At 38.8% G+C, this 17,508-nt stretch overlaps 1 protein-coding gene across 1 annotated transcript in view; it reads left to right on the forward strand.

The window, feature by feature from the left end:
• The window catches only part of shn (schnurri), a 139,131-nt gene that overhangs the window by 106,892 nt on the left and 14,731 nt on the right, over window positions 1-17,508 (forward strand). Inside the window, 6 exon segments of the mRNA XM_067084093.1 lie at window positions 8,157-8,222; window positions 8,760-12,962; window positions 12,965-13,349; window positions 13,587-13,722; window positions 14,733-15,901; window positions 16,427-16,616. Coding sequence (XP_066940194.1) covers window positions 8,840-12,962; window positions 12,965-13,349; window positions 13,587-13,722; window positions 14,733-15,901; window positions 16,427-16,616 — 6,003 coding nt within the window. The 5' untranslated portion in view covers window positions 8,157-8,222; window positions 8,760-8,839.

Genomic DNA, 17,508 nt, shown 5'->3' on the forward strand with positions numbered 1-17,508 from the left:
ATATACATACATACATACATACATATACACACACATTCCTACACACACATACACATGTATATATGTATACACATATATTTACTTACATAAAATATATATATATATATATATATATATATATATATATATATATATATATATATATATATATATATATATATATATATATATATATATATATATTCCTATCCATTAAGCTATTAAATTACATGTAACTGAACTCGCCTTGATGCCTAGGGAAGAGTTCGAAGTAGTCACACACTTACGTCACCGACAAACACACACATATACATCCATGCACACACAGACACAATATTCGTCCCAAGGAGGGAAAGGAGGGGGTGGGGGGGTGACGGGAAGAAGATTCCTAGAACTTCAGGTTCTCAGATTCGGTTTTATGTGCGTGTGTAACGAAACACCAGACCAAATGGGCTGGCTTGAAACGGTCACACTTGAGTTTATGTGCGTGTGTACACATGTTTGAGTGTGTATGTGTGTGTGTGTGTTCTGTAAATGTAGTGTAACATACTATCGATAATATTTTATATAAGTTTTCTCTCATTTCTGCGAAATAAAGTGGCTGCATGCGCGAGACAGTCGGTAGCTCCAGCCTCGGGTCACTAGACGGTAGCCATTTTTGTCGGTATTCGTAACGAGAGGTAACAGACGAATCAGTTACATCTACAATAACAACACAGATAATATTAAAGGAGAAACCAATAATACTTCAATATGAATCGAAAACGGAAAACGAAGGCTATATAAATTCCAGTTCAATTAACCACCTAACAAATCACTAAACATCATCACTCTGCCGGGCTCGCAAAATAGCCCTCTTCGACTCTTTTCAGGCGGATTGCTGGCTACTTCTGCTACTACTGATCTGTTACTTGTTGCCATGGTTTCCCTCTTCATTAACGTCATCATTGATCAAGTCGAAGATTATTATTTATTATATTATTATTTTTGTTAGAGCTGCTGATGGCAGCGTGAGATGAAAATATGAAACAGTTCTTATGGCTGGACGGGCAATCAGTTGCACAACTCCCTATTGTCGCAAAAAGCACTCAATCAGGCGAATAACTGGAAGCTCATTCAAGAAAATTCCTGCCTCGCAAGACAGAAAATGATATCCTTCGAGTTCCGGCCGAATGACAATGAATAGTAATGACAGCGTCAGGAGTACTTCGACCTGAAGGAATTCGTCCGGCGCATTACCTCGAATTTGCAGTTGCTCCGTGTATACAAAAAAGGGGGAAGGGAGGGGGAGTGACAGAGGGGGTTGACAATTGTGTGGCTTATTGAGCGTGAGAATGTTACATTTATTGCCTCGTGAAAATCAATTTCATCCGTTCCAGGAATGGCGTCATGCTACCTCTTGGTTGTGTGTGTTTATGTGTTTGTGTGTGTGTGTGTGTGTGTGTTTGGACGTGTTCCCAGTGGGCGTTTCCTTATAGTTTTTTTTTTTTTTTGGTTGTTGTAGAGGTTCTTATGAAACGAAATCGTCATAAAAGGATCCTTAGTACAATGCCACATTGACTGCCGAAGGAATATTTTAGTCGTGTTATTAGTACTGACTTCATATAGGGAAAAACTTGAGAGAGAGCGAAAGGGAGAGAGAGAGCGCATGATTGATAAGAAACTCAGACTTTTCGTCTCCAGGAACTCTTGACAGATAAGACGCTGAAGTGAACAATCTTAGATAAGTGCACACGCAGTGGAAGATCAGAACCGGATAAAAGATATGGATGAGTTGCTCTTGCCTGCAAGATAGAATCATTGTAAAAAACAGTGTAAATTATACAGCCATTCCCCCCCCCCCACAAAAACCCATTCTTGTGAGGGGTGACTCCACAGAGTGTTTCAGTTTTAACGGTGCTCAGAAAGTTCTTTTTGGGATGAGAATGTAACCCCGCTTACCCGACTAACCACCAGGTACATAATTCACTGATCAGGTCAAAATGGCAATAATGGATTTTTCTAGATACTGGCCCAAAGCCCTTTCAACGTGGGACATACTGAGGTGTTTGGATGTTGAGGAAAGTTCGCCAACCGCTAATCTACTGGACATATAGCCTGTATATTTATGTATAAAACCCAATTAACTCTTATATTTACCCACATTCGCAGACTGTGTATTATTTGGTATGTATGGGATGAGAAATAATTTTTTAAATGCATAGAAAACGGGACAGACAACTTCATTCTAACCTCCTTCGAAAAAAAAAAGTATACCTTAGTTTTACCAGACCACTGAGCTGATTAACAGCTCTCCTAGGGCTGGCCCGAAGGATTAGACTTATTTTGCGTGGCTAAGAACCAATTGGTTACTTAGCAACGGGACCTACAGCTTATTGTGGAATCCGAACCACATTATAGAAGAAATAAGTGAAGAAGAAGAAGAAGAAGAAGAAGAAGAGATAGGCCTTCAGCCTCTGAAAAGAAGGAAGATTTAGTAGTCGTGGAAAACAGCTATAGGAAGAGAGTTCGTGATTTCGATGCATCATCTAAGAAATGGTGAAGTCTTCTCCAGTAACTTTAACAGTTGCTACAACTTTTTATCAAACAGGACTAATCGTAATTAAGTCAGCTTTTAAAGTACACGGTGTAATGGAAACAACAGTAATTTTACGGGCCTGATAATGATACGGAGGTTTATGAGAGAGAGAGAGAGAGAGAGAGAGAGAGAGAGAGAGAGAGAGAGAGAGAGAGAGAGAGAGAGAGAGAGAGAGAGAGAGAGATATTGGTGAAGCAGAAGATTTGGCTAAAAATTCTAGGAAATACTTGTATGTATATTAATCTTCATCTAGAGGTAGTATTAACGCTTTTCTAATATGCTTCGTGTATCATACACACTATAAGATTATGGTTATCCTTGTGAAATATTAACAAATTAACCATCGGGATAAACCAGTCCACAATTAGCTTAAATAAAATAATCTCACCATCTCTTTGTGATACCCAGTTAAGCTATGAAACTTTACACAGTGACAAAGGTTAAATCTCCAGCTTTATTATTTAGTTTGTACTTGAAAGACACCCGCGGAGAGTGAATTATTATAGATTGGTTGTGTAAGTGGCCTCTGGTGTCACATAGAAATTGAAAATCTACTCAATGATGAAGGAGACAGATGATGTTATTGTAAGTGTGAGGAGGGACAATCTCTCCCTTGCCTTATTATGCATAATCGTCTGTCAAGCAAGGGGACTGTTGATGGGTTCAAGTCTGTTATTAAGTCTGCTATAGGGATTATGTATTTTTATTTTGTCTGTCTGTTACCATGTACAGAATCTGCTTCTGGGTCCTTGTTTTTTTAGTTTTTCGTTTTATTGTTCTTGTCAGTTGCTTGCATTTAAAGAAAACGCAAGTGATCCGGATTATTCTTACATATGCAAACTGCATCCCTGTATTCGTAAAAGAAAACGGCAGTTTCCGGCTGTATGTAAAAGAAAATGTAAGTGATCCAGATTATTCTTACGTGCAAATTGTACCCATGTAGCCTATTCGCAAAAGAAAACGTTTATAAAGTTGGATAGTAAATGGACAGCTGTGCTGATTGCACAGACAGAAGTTTGTAATACCGTTTTTCCCTTTGGATATTTCATGATATAAATCGGGAAGTTCCGAAGTATGGAGTGGTGAAAACAACCAAACAACATTTAATCTTCGTGTTTCTTTAATTTTTCCTGTTTATCGTTAGGAATTTTATTAAGAGCTTTCGTCAAGGTGTTTTTTGCTTTGGTTTTTTGTTCTTAATTTTGCATTTTGGTTTCGTTATTGTTACGTTTTCCAAAGTTTTTACAGGAATGGCGATATTTTATCGTTTATAATACGTAAGGTTAGGCTTTCCCATATTTTATGTTTTTTCTCTTTCTCGTAGCGTAGTTCGCATTCCTCGTTAATCAGTAGGTATCGTTGGTATAAGGTTTTAGTTTCATGGAAAAAAGTTCACTCGGTTTCACCTTTTTAAAGGTCCGAGTTATGAATAAAGTATGAATAATTTCCCTCTTAGATCTTTTTCTGTTAATGTCCTTTTATTTTATCGTATAGGTAGATTTAATTTAGATGATTTCCAGTTTTAGAAAAGGTAAGCAAAATTGACTATAAGTTTCATCTTATTCTTTTAATTTTTACTTATTTATTTTTGTAGCCAGAAGGAATCACAGGGAGACAGATTGGACGCTTATTCGTAAACCTCTTGGTTAGCCAGAAGGTCCATCAGATTAATGTTTCATATGAAAGTCTTACTGCAGTCGTTTTGTATTATTGAACTTTGCTCAGAGTTTACATATAATACTTGGAAGGCCCAATCAATCCAGCAGTTTCGTGTATCACGGCTGGAACCCTCGTCATCGACGTATGGTTGTACAGGTTAATAGTTATCGAGAAATTTGTATCGTAAGGAAAATCGTGGCTATTGGTGTCATGTTTAAATGTTCGACAGTGAATAAATTCTGATATGAAAAGAAGTTGCTCTTTCTCCCTCTCTATCGACAGTAGAACTAGGAAAGAACAATACAAGCACGTAATTAAATCCAACACTGAATTAAGTACCGGGTGCGTATTCGATTGCTGCCGGGTGCAGTTGGGTTTGTGTAGCCAACGCAGAAGCATGATGTGTGTTTGAGAGAGAGAGAGAGAGAGAGAGAGAGAGAGAGAGAGAGAGAGAGAGAGAGAGGAAATATCAGGAGTGAGTGATTGTTTGTTAGTCAAAATGTTCACCATCATAATCTTAATTACTAAACTAGGCGACCTAAAGAAGGTATATAGCTATCCTTATCCTTACCCCCACCAGCTTGATTCCATTCACCATCAGATAATCTCTCTCTCTCTCTGTAATACACATCATTCCTCTGCGTTGTCTATGATCATCAGAATACCCTTACATGTCCTGAATGTGATCTTGTCTAACTCGACCAGTTATCTGGTGACGTCATATGAGGATGAGAACAACGTAAATACTACCTTGATTATCTTTTTATCGTAAGGGCTTCTGTTTTTATTTTGAAACACTTCAGCTAGACGTCTTGGATTTACGTCATTGGAAGGGGCCAGAAGTGGACTGGGAAAACGCTATCATATATAATAATAATAATAATATTAATAATAATAATATAATAATAATAATAATAATAATAAGAATAAGAAGAAGAAGAAGAAGAAGAAGAAGAAGTAAGCTCTTTGTTGAAAAGATGAAATCTTTTGTGCCTCACTCTCCTGTTTTATTTAGACTTTTTTGACCGAGGAAGCAGTGAAAGACCGTGCTGGGTCAGGGGTGTGACCTTGGGTTCAAGGAACATTCACCGTTGTGCCTTTCGCTAGAATGGAATAAAGGGAAAGATTATTGTTGCTTTTCGATGCAGTTGAATGAAGCTGATGTATTTTGCTGGTGTCGTTCACTGGAACGGAATAAAGTGAAGGAATCCTGTTGATGAATTCGTTGAAATGTAATAAGGGACTCTGGAGTTACGGGCACTAATTTTATGAAAGCCTTCGAAGAAATTCACAATAACTAATTTTTTTTCTGTAATCGATCCCTCAAGAAGGGACTGTTTATTCTACGCACCACTGGTATTGAATGTTATGTTTTTAGGCAGTGACAGGCTAGTGTGTAAACACAAATAAAATACGATAACAGCCACTCGCGAGAAGGAGTTGGAAGTCTGCAGTGAGTGGGATTTTAGAAAAATCTTTTAAAAGAGTGACGTGTTTCCTAACCTTATTTCGTCTAAGCTTTAAAAGGTAGCCATGACATTACTCAACATATGACAGAAGTCGCTGTAGCACCAAAACCTATGATTAGCCGCTCTCTCTCTCTCTCTCTCTCTCTCTCTCTCTCTCTCGTTATCTATTATTGCGCAAGCGTAAGCCCGTTATAGTCCAACTTCCCTGAAACTAGCTGTAAAGTTCCAAGAATTTTCAAGAAACTGTGTGATTACGGAGCCGTAGTTATCAGATAAGTGTTCGGATTGATAATGCGACTGGTATTTCCTCTAATACATCTCATTTGGTTCCTCCTCACTAGAACCAGCTTGAACACAGAGTTTTGTGAGTTGTTTGTTGTTATTAAACACTGTTTTTCCTGTGTTCTGTTATGTGAATCATCTGGTTTTTGCATGAAGACGCTCGACATTATTGAATTAAGCTGGGATCTTTCTTAGATAGTGATCCACCTTTGCGGCGTGTTTAATACAACCCCGTTAGGGATTACCGTAAAAATATAAACAAAAAAGTGTAAATATAAAGATAATGGCCCCTCAAAGAAATATTAGTCCTAGATAACGACCCCCGAAAACCCTTGGGGGTCACTAGGAAAGATCCCTAAGTTTTTATTGACCTTATGTTTCGTTTTGTTGACGATCCTGCAGAAGGAAAGAACAAATTGGGGGTTGAATGAATGTTTGAAGACTATTACAGCATTTGAAGGGAATCGTCCTCCAACTTGGCTGCGCTTTAAGCTCCTGGAAAATATTTGTGAGAAATTTGAAACCATGTGTGTTTTTATTCTGGATTTTACCAAATTACATTATATTTACACTGATTTCTATCCATGTTCAAATCAGCAGAGGGTATTTTTGATACTCTGGTAGGAGGGGTACATTCCACTCAGCTCTCTCTCTCTCTTTCTCTCTCTCACACATTCTTTTGCTTGTTTTTATAGCACTGGTAGGTACCCTTAAGTGTAGGTAAACCCCTTTCCGACGGAGGTAAAAATACACTCTGTATTGTTGTATTCATATTAATGGACGCATTATATGCTGTAGTTACCTATTTTTTCCTCTATGCATTACAGTACGTTTATACTGGCAAGGTCGGTGCATCTGTCAAACCGGATATTTCTGAGGTGGGGAACCTCCCTTATGGAATGGCCGATTTTTCTGACTAATGGACGAATTTGGTGGACGGGGCCATGATTATTAGGGTGGCAGTGGTGGGGTTTGGGGGGAATCTAACCTCCTTGATGGCAGCAAGGTACGGCCATTCATAATACTGGGTGAATGGATCTCTCTCTCTCTCTCTCTCTCAGTAGGTCACTCTTGGACCTCCAAAAGCGTAGGCTGGTCTCATAGCCCCAAGGAAATTTCATAGCGGTACTCTCTCTCTCTCTCTCTCTCTCTCTCTCTCTCTCTCTCTCTCTCTCTCTCTCTCTCTCTCTCTCTCTCTCTCTCTCTCTGTAGTACCTGGTGTTCCACTTGGCGCAGTTTAGGACCAGTTCTCTCTATCTTCGTGATTAACGAAATGGTTGAGAACCTGGAATGCGTATTTATTTGCCGATAATTTTAGTTTTGACGGTATCAGACTCGACTCCCAAAATGGAATGCCCTTAATTTCAGGTGAATTACTTATATGTAGTTTCACCTTGGGCAAAGAGAAACGAGGCTTTCTTTAATTATGATGATTAATTCACACTCACTGACACTTCTCTAAATAGTTACGTGAGTATGGAAATATAATTACAAAGCAGGCATTGTCGTGTTTTCCACGAACAACAGCAAATCTGTTGAAAATTGTGATGTCTGCTGAACACCTTAAAAATCGCAAGTCGACTAGGCGAGAGAGAGAGAGAGAGAGAGAGAGAGAGAGAGAGAGAGAGAGAGAGAGAGAGAGAGAGAGAGAGAGAGAGAGAGAGAGAGAGAGAGAGAGAGAGTTCCTGATAAACTAGGTGTTATGCCCCTGATCAATTCGTAACTCCATCCGGCAGTCAAATCCAGTTCCGTAGTTGAACTAGCGTCACTGTGTGTCCATTCCTTTTGATTATCTGTTCTTGCCACCTCTCATACCACCTTGAAAAAGCATGTTAGAAATATTTATAATATGTTATTTCCAAGCCTCTCTCTCTCTCTATCTACAAAATCGATTTTCTTTGTCTTATTTTTGAGCTATCTTGGATGTATTAGATTTATGTTTTGCACCTAGCCGAGTAACGTACAGGAATTACGTTATATTGAAATGTTATATCCTTTTGACTATTCAATTGTCATTAGAATGCAGTTTTTGGAGCGAATTCTAAAATCTGTGTGTAAATGAGGTGAATTTTAGGTGAGGAAAGCACTACAATAAGCTGTCTGTACTGCAGGTTTTATTAATGTTTTAATAGATTAACCTTAGCTACAGCCGATTTTTGTTTTGGTTTTAATAAACATTTTATTTTCAGGTTATGCTGTTGGCCATGGTACTTATTGGACCATCGAAATTGTCGACATCTAATTTAATTATAATGGTAAGTTGGGAAAGAAGTACCTAGGTATTTGATGAATAAGGATACAGTCTTTTTTTCATTTCTTAGTCTGATAATATATTAGAAGTGAATGAAAATTGTTTCTAGAAATATTTTGTAATTTTTTTTTTTATAAAATTGATGCTTAGGATGGATTTGTAATTTGTCAGAACGTAATGGAATGACTGAGATTATTTTATCCTCATTAATTACAAAGGATGGATTTGTAATTTGTCAGAATGTAATGGAATGACTGAAAGAGATTATTTTATCCTCATTAATTACAAATTAGTGAAGTTGACAAAAAAATTATTAAAACATAATCCCATACCAGATTGACTTAAATCATTATTTGATGCGACATACACCAGATCACTGTCATAGTTACCAGACATTTCTTATGAGTAAAAGTTTTTATTATGCTTTTTCCTTTGCACATGAAAATTCTTATGTAACATTGTTTACTTTAGAGTTTAAGCTAATCATTCAAGATGTGTATTCTCCAAATTTTTTTGTTTTACACTTTTCTTCTTTTTTCAGGCATTGGCTAGTGTGTTTCCAGTGATGGTTAAACCGTAACTCGTGATGATGCCGAAGATCTCGTCTTCTGCCAGCATCCCATGGGTGTGATCACGTGCACGGCCCCCATGAACCCTACCGGCGATGTCACCTACACACACAAGAAATTCAAGCGGGCTGCCTCAGAGGCCAATGACAACAATGCTGATCAGCAGAAACAGCAGTCAAAACCTCCACAGCAGTCACAGCCAAGGGATGTACAGCTTCATGAGCGGCATATTGGGAAGCAGGAGAAAACAGAAATTGCTGAAACCAGGTCCGCCGCCATAACTTTGAGTGGCCAGTCCACTCTAAATGGTCACCTTCCTGCTCAACCAGATAACTGTCAAGTGACTAGTATTGTAGGTGGTCATCTTGCTCTAACCGATGGAGATGAGGTGAAAAGAAAAACCAGTGGCAGTGTTGGTGGAAAGTACAAATGTGATTATTGTGGGGTGTTTTGTGCCAAACCGTCAGTGCTGGACAAACATATCCGGACACATACAAATGAAAGGCCCTACAGTTGTGATCATTGCCGAATAGCTTTCAAAACTAAAAGTAACTATCTTAAGCACACAAAATCTCGTGCTCATGTTCTCAAGTGTGATAACAGTGTTCAAGATGGGGGAGAAGGACCTTTGGAAGTTATTGATAGTGTTGATACCAACAGGATTGATGTTCCTGTATGTTCAGGTGAGGATAATGCTGGCAGGTCAGAGTTCCAGCAACTGCCAGCTGATTTGTCAGTGGCAAAACCCTCATCAAAAGATTCTTTAGCAACTAGTTCTGTTGTTCCACCAGCTCCTAAGTTGCATCAAGATGACTCCTTAAAAGACAGAGGGAAGTCTTTGTACAAACCAAAATTCCGTGCTCAATATTCTCTTCAGGATGATGATGTCACTAAGGGACAAACTCCTCCTCTTCCTCCCCCACCACTGCCTGCAGGGCATCAGCCAATACCATCTCATGATGCCTCACAGACAGACTGTAACACAAGTAACCCTGTAACATATCATCAACCTCATGCCACACACAATGTGAACAGCCACCCCAGTCCAAGCCGGCACCCTGTAAGCCCAGCTCAGTTTCCTAAGCAGTGCCTCCCTCCACTCGACATTCGTGCTGCTGCTGCTACAAATAAAAAAGAGGATTCAGCTTTAAGTGGTCAGAGAAGCTCTGGAGTAACACCTTCGAGTGCCAACACCCTTTGGAAAGGGATGAAATCCCCCAGTCCAGAATTGTTAGAACAACATATCACAAAACTGATTGTTGAGAACCAGGCAATTGTAGAAACTCACAATCCTCTGTGGTCTCGACGTTATCGACGCCATTCCAGTTTTGGCTCCTCATCCAGTGAAAGTGAGGGTTCAGGAAGTGGTAAGAGCCGAAGATGCAGTCTCATTGACACTTCCAGCAAGAATTCTAAGCTGAATTCAGTTGGTACTCCTATAAGTTATGGGTCTCCCCAGTCTCATTCTCGTGAACGAAGCCACTCATCAACTACCGAAGCACTAATGATTGAATCTCGGTCTTCTTACAGCCCCAGTCTTCCACCTAACCCACACCTGCCTCTTGCTCAGCCTCCGGTCACCCTCATAAGTGCTTCCAAACCTTCCATATCATCACATGGACTTACTACCTCTTACTCTCAGTCTGACCCTGCCTTTGCTACCTCTCACATAGTCTTACATGACCTTGATCCAACGGAGGGACCACGCAAGAGGAGTATCACAGATGGCCCAGGTGTTGTACGAGACCCAGGGAAAAGTAGACTTCATTTGAAAAATCCAGAAGGATCAGTAATAAAAAATCTTCTTTTGACTGCTCATGCTGGAATTGCTAGCACTATTGATCAAAACTTTGAACGACTAGAGCAAAGTAGAATATCTAATCAGAATTCAGCTGTTCCTGCTGAAGTTGGCATGTATACTTGTACATGGTGCAGAACAAGATGCCATAGTCCAGAAAGCTTAGAATATCATGTGAGGCATTGCTGTGGACATAGGCATGGGGGTAGTGGAAGCGAGAGAGGAACCCCTGACTCCATAAAGAGTGGTGATGGAGGAAGGTGGTCTGGAGAACAGGATGTAGCACTTGATCTCCAGAAGAAAGATCGGCCGGATATGTACGACCATGAACGATCTTCATCAAGGGGGTCTTCTATTTCAGTAGGGGAATCATCCCAGAGACGAGGGTCAGATGAAGATATAAAGTATCGGTTAGATTTATCGCCACGTGTATATGTGAGTGAAGCCATTCCTGATGGTGCATCACCACCTACAAAGAGACGGAAAATGTCAGACCCGGAGACAGCAAATCATGATAAGAACGTGTTTCTATCTCCAATATTTTCCCCAAAAGGTCAAGTTGGAGGAAAAGTGGATTCCTCAATAAAAATGTTAGATGAAATGGGTAAACCTAAGGCTAGCAGCCGTCATTTTTTTGGGGGAGAAGTCCAAATATGTGATGGTAAGAATTTGAAAACAATGAGGATTGATCCTGGACAGCAACCCAGTCCTACCCTTGATATTTGCATTCCACCTCATCAGCTGGGAGGTAGCATTGTGAGATCAGAAGTTTCTGTACCAACATCAGTTGTAGTTACAATTGCCAAGTCAGGTCTTAACTCTGGAGGTACCATGGTTCAGGTTGAGAGCCAAATCAGCACCTCTTCTACCAAAACAGCTCCGAGTATTGTCAATTCACTGCTACCCCAAGAGCAGTCAAGTGTTGCAGATCCTGTCCATCAAAATAAGATAAAATCTTCACCACACCCTGCTAACATGTATCCTTCTGATCCTGCCCAGTACCCCTTTTCTCCATTTCTCCAGTATGCCCCACTTCTTCAACTTCCAAATTTAACCATTCCTGGTATTCCTACGCCCGACCTTAGAGATCTGTCATATCCTATGAATCCCCCAAATGCTGCAAACCAACCGTTCCTTCATGGACAATCCCCTCATACACAAAAACAGAGTTCCCTCCAATCGCCAGTAGCTCATTCCAGAATTTCTCCTTTGACTCTGCCACAGGGTACACCTCATCCAGGAAGTACTCCAATGCCTCATGGAAATGTGCCTGGGCCAACATCTGTACGCAGTAGCCTTGCAGCAGGCACTCATGGAGGTGCGCTAAATGCTCCAATAAGAGACAAGGAGAAGGAACATCCCAGAAAATCTTCTTATCCTACTCTCATTCCGGTGGGGAATGAGAAAGTACCGTATGTCCCAGGCATTCCAGGGCCATACTCTCAAGCAGGGGGTGTTGTGCAATCACATAACATGCAGAAGAGCCCATTGGCAGTGTTTACTCCACCTGTGCCAGCTCCTTCTTTATCTCCAGCAACATCCAAGACTCACTTTGCATCCGTCCCATCACCAGTTCCTTTGTTGGTGAGCGAAGGGAAGGAAAAACATCTGCCAGCTCCAAGAATAAGAGAGAATTCAAGAGATGCTTCAAGAACTCATATAAAAGATTCAAGTCATTATGTAGATTCCCCAGTACATTCTCCAAAGGTTATGTCACATGTTCCTCAAAAGGATATACATGGTCAGACTGAGAGACCAGTATTATCTATAACTCCAGTCAAATCCTCAGAAGTTAAGCCTGCAAATCCAGAAATAAGAATTCACCCAGTAATATCATCGCCAGTTACTCACCAAGAAAAAAAGGATCCAGAAAAGAAACAATCTTATTCAGAAACTCATGAGTCTGACAACTCTATGAAAGAATCCAGCAGTTCAAAAGACTTCCTACCTCCCCGGAAGCGTCCAAATTCTTTAGCTTTGAAACCTCAGCCTTTTATGCCTAAATCAGATGCTTTGATTGGTACAACCTTAGTGAGTCCTGATACTCCAAGGCCCAAAAAAAGCTGTGTGCAGATGCTTTTGAATGGTTCAGCTTATACCTATCTGGGTCATAAGGTGTCCACAAAGTCATACTTCTGTTGTATATATAGACAGCAGCCAATGTATGTCCCACAGTCTACAGATCCCAAGCTTTCTATGTACTCAAATTGGCAGATAAAGCCAGCAGAGGATAACCCATTTGAGCTAACGCCTTTCCAGAGTTTAGGTTTGTATGAGAGTCGTAAGTACAATCATGCATACACTATTGCCAAAGAGAAAGAATTGAACTTAATTCAGACACATTCATCGTACTGGACCTTTAAGGAGGAAAAAGAAAAAACAGGGAGAAGGAAAAAGCTGATAGTAAATTGAAAGTCGAAGAAAAGGAGGTCAAAGCTGGAAGTTCCATCGCAAAAATTACAGAACACACACCTGCCACTGAAACCAGTGGACCATCAATTAAACGTGAGCCAGATGACCAAAATGATGATTCCTCTTGCAAAACGGATGATGGAGAGGGGTTTGATGGCTCTGCTAAACGCATAAAGATATTTGAAGGAGGTTTCAAAAGCACTGAAGAATATATTTATGTGAGAGGCAGAGGCCGTGGTAGATACGTGTGTGGTGCTTGTGGCATTCGGTGTAAAAAACCATCAATGCTGAAGAAACATATCCGTACTCACACTGACCTCCGTCCTTATGCCTGTACACATTGCTCTTTTAGGTGGGTATTTTATAATAAATTAAACTTTGTGGTTAAAATGTATTATCACAACAGTACTTAGTATTGTATTTGATTACTTATAGATTTTGCAGTTTTGACTCTGTATATCTTTTTGGTAGTTTGCTGTAAAGTTTGAGTGCTCTTTAAATTTTCATATGGCTTTTCCCTATGTCTGACTTGTAAATGGATCAGATAAAACACTTATACCATTCGTGTAATTTAATTTTCTTTTTACAGCTTCAAGACAAAGGGCAATTTGACAAAACATCTTCGCTCAAAAGCCCATTACAAACGATGTGTAGAAATGGGAGTGGTGCCTGTACCAACAACTGTTGACGACAGTCACGTCAACGAAGAAGCCCTTGCTCTACAGGTGAATAAGTTCAAAGTGATTAGCACTGCAGAAAATGCCTTATTAACATACACGATTCCAAAATGGTGTCCACTTAAAACTGTTTCATTCTTGTAAAAACTTTTTTTTGACTTTGCATACATTGTGGATATCAGTACTGTATTATCTGAATTGGAAACCATGATTAGCAGTTTGGTTTCAAAACGATACCTTTTCATACACCCCTTGAATATTTAACTGCAGGACCTGAGAAGAGTGACAAGCCCTGTAACTGGTTATAGAGAATAAAATAATGGAAATTCATAAACATTACATACAAAAGAACATTACAAGTTGTATGCCATAAAATAACAGATCTTTACAATCTGGCATTCAAGTTTTCCTTATTCGTAAACGATGGCAACATTTTCCATGACTGTTTCTTTAAAGGCAATTCCTTTGTGTCATTTCATAAATACACTGTATTTAAGATATGTAAGATATGTATCAACATTATAGTAAGTTTCCTGAAACTGACTTAAAAAATTAAACATCCATCTTGCTTCCAGTTGGCTGATGTATTGTAGAAGTAGAAAGTAAATACAAGACCTCTTGATATAATTTCAAATACAATACTGTATTATCATGGTGTATATCTAAAAATGTCATCTTCGCATCACTGTCTAGTAAGCTTTTGCTAACTGAGACAGGAAACTTAACAATTACAGAAAAAATCAGGTTTAACATATAGGTAAGACAATTTTCCATTCTACCCATTGCCATAACTTCAGTGGCTAAAAGAAAAAAAAATATGAAAAAATGTAGGTGTTATGGTTGGTTATATCAGAGAAATTTACTGAAATTTCTTGAATATGGTCACCTCTAACCCATGTTCTTTCTGTTTCAATGTTATATTTTAATAATACCATGTATGCAGTAATTTATCAAATCTAGACTTGATAAATAAAAATTAGTTGGTAAGCTACTGTGCATTGTTCATCAAAGGTATTTAAATTTTTAATCTTTTTTTTTTTTTTTTTTTTTTTTTTTAGGGAAAAATGGAACAAGACAGGATTGACGACGATGATGATGACGACGATGATGAGGATGATGATGACGATGATGTGGATGATGATGAGGACGATGATGACATTATGGATGAAGATCAGTTTGAAGATGCTGAAGTTTTAAAGGAACAAGAGGAATCAAAGCTTTACAAAGAAAAGGAGGCCTCATCTGCCAAGGAAGCAATTGATCCAAGAAAACCTGTAACTGCTGCTGCCGCTGTTCCTGCTATATCCAGGGCAGGTGTCTTGGTTATGCTTCCAAGCGTTAGCAGTTCTTTTGGCAGCTCTCAACAAACATCAGGTGAAGGAAAAGGGGCCAGTGTAGACACTGGTATGGATTCTTCATCTCGTGATTCTCCCATAGACCTTAGTGTCAAGAAAATGACAGTACTTTCTAACACAGTAGGGCATGATAAAGTTCTATCTTTGAAAAAGCATCCAGTTCCTACAAGGCCAAATTTTTTGCCTATCATGAGCAAATCTTCAGTAGCTGACCTTAGATCACCTGTTGGCAAGTTGGCATCTCCAGGTACCCCTTCAACACCCATTAGGGAACATCCCTCAGAAATTTTATCTCCTGTCACAGAGTCATCAACCCTTCTGAAGTCCATTTACAACACAACGTTGCGCATTTCTAATGTTTCTTCAGGGGAGAGACAGAGCATTGTACCAGATCCAACAAAGGAGAATGGTTGTAATAGCTCAATGTTACAAGCTTACTTAAAAGAGAGGGCAGTTCTGGACACGACATTCAAAAGGCAGCAATATAAAAACTCATCATCTGATACATCCCCTGACTCACCTCAGAGTAACTTGATTCAGACTTCCACTGAAGTTGCATCATCATCTGCAAATAATGAACCTTCCGAATTGCCTAAAAAATCAGAGGCTGAATCAGAGAGTAATGCCAAGATGAGTGTTGATGAATCCAAAAAAAATGGAAAGGAAGTTGCTAGTCAAGGCTCAGATATTGAGCAAAATCAGTCGTCCGCACCCTCATCGAGCAGTTCTGGTGGTGTTAATTCCAGTTCAGCACAGGGCGTGACGTCCCGTATGCCTACGCCCCCAGCTAACTTGACTGTTATGAACAGTGTTGGCATGGATACAAAAACAGCTTTCTTAGTACCGAGTGGGGTTGTACCTTCTCTTAGCAGGTAAGACAGTGTACAGTAGAGCATGAGAGAATATGAATAAAAGTGGTATGTGTTTCTGGCAGTCGACTGCTAAAATTTCTTATCAAAGTAAACATTGTACTGAACTTAGTGTACAATACAACCTCTACTGTACTTCCTGAATTCACAGTTTATTAATTTTGAACTTTTTATCATTTACATTCCTATCAAAAGGGGGTTTTATGATGTGGGTTATTATTTACTAGTACTGTAATAGTTTTTTTTTTCATAACCAGTTTTTATTATAACCAAATTGCATTTTTATATCAATATGGTATTATAACCAAGGTTTGTACAGTATTAATATTTCATAGTTAGCCTTCATCTTACAGGTTTTTTCTTTCATAGTTAGCTTGGAACATACAGATAATTGATTTCTTGTGTAATAGAAAATTGTATACCATATAACCCAATGTTGTACAGTAGTATTTTTTTTACTTTGAAAATTCTGCATTGCATTTTCATAAATCTTTATAATTATATTTTTGCATAATTAATTTTTTTCAGACTGGGAAATGATGATGGCAAATGTAAGTGCAGCATATGCCATAAAGAATTCAATAAACAGTCACAACTGAGCATACACATGAACATTCATTATATGGAACGGCCTTACAGATGTGATTCTTGTTCTGTGTCGTTTAGAACAAATGGCCACTTGCAGAAGCATAAACGGTCCCTAAGTCATTTTAACAAGGTAAGTCTCTCTCATTAGCATACTTCAAATTAATATTTTGTATTTATTGTTATCATTTTCTAAGGAAAAGGTTGTTTTCACTGCTTTTAGTTATTGCTCATCGATTCTTTTATCAACTTTCCAATTTATTTTAAGATTTTTGACACCTCTTGAAAGAGGTGCTGTTGGTTATGGAAAATCACATACCTAGCTGAATACTATAATACTGATCATTCTTACAACATTAGGTTAGGTAGTAAAGTGTTTTATTGAGGCCTTATTGGTTATGGATAAGTGTAGTTAGTAAAGTGTTTTATTGAGGCCTTATTGGTTATGGAAGTGCATTCCTAGCCTAATACATTTTCACAATATTAGGTTAATTTTTATGGTGTTTCATAGAAACCTTGTTTGTTATGGAAAACAGCATACCAAGTGTAATACTTTTCCACATGAGGTTGACTGATTAGTGTTCCACAGAGGACTTGCATTTTTTATCTTCCTTATAGTTGGAGCTTTAGAAGGAGGCTCTATAATGTGGTTTATTGTTGTCAGTAGTACTGGGTAGCCCATTTTGTAGTTTGTTTTGGTTGCTAGTACTGAATTACCAGCTGCTATATGTTTAGCCTTATTATTGTGTAGGGTAGTATCTGTTTCTTTTTATTTGTAATGTCTTGCAACTGTACAAAATAAGCTGGATATAATTGAAGCATTAAAACAGATATCACTGTTCATACCTTAAGCATGAAATAGTTTTGGCTGCTTGAGACTGACGTAGATAGATTACGCATCCCTTTTTCCCTGTACTTATGAATTGTTGGTGAATGCATAGGCATTTAACATTTTGCAAATACCTTTATTCTTCCCCTTTTCATGGTACCTGTTTGGATTATCAAATGATTTATCTTGTGTGGTC

This window comes from Macrobrachium rosenbergii, chromosome 41, assembly GCF_040412425.1.
Source record: "Macrobrachium rosenbergii isolate ZJJX-2024 chromosome 41, ASM4041242v1, whole genome shotgun sequence".
Classification (NCBI taxonomy): Eukaryota; Metazoa; Arthropoda; class Malacostraca; order Decapoda; family Palaemonidae; genus Macrobrachium; species Macrobrachium rosenbergii.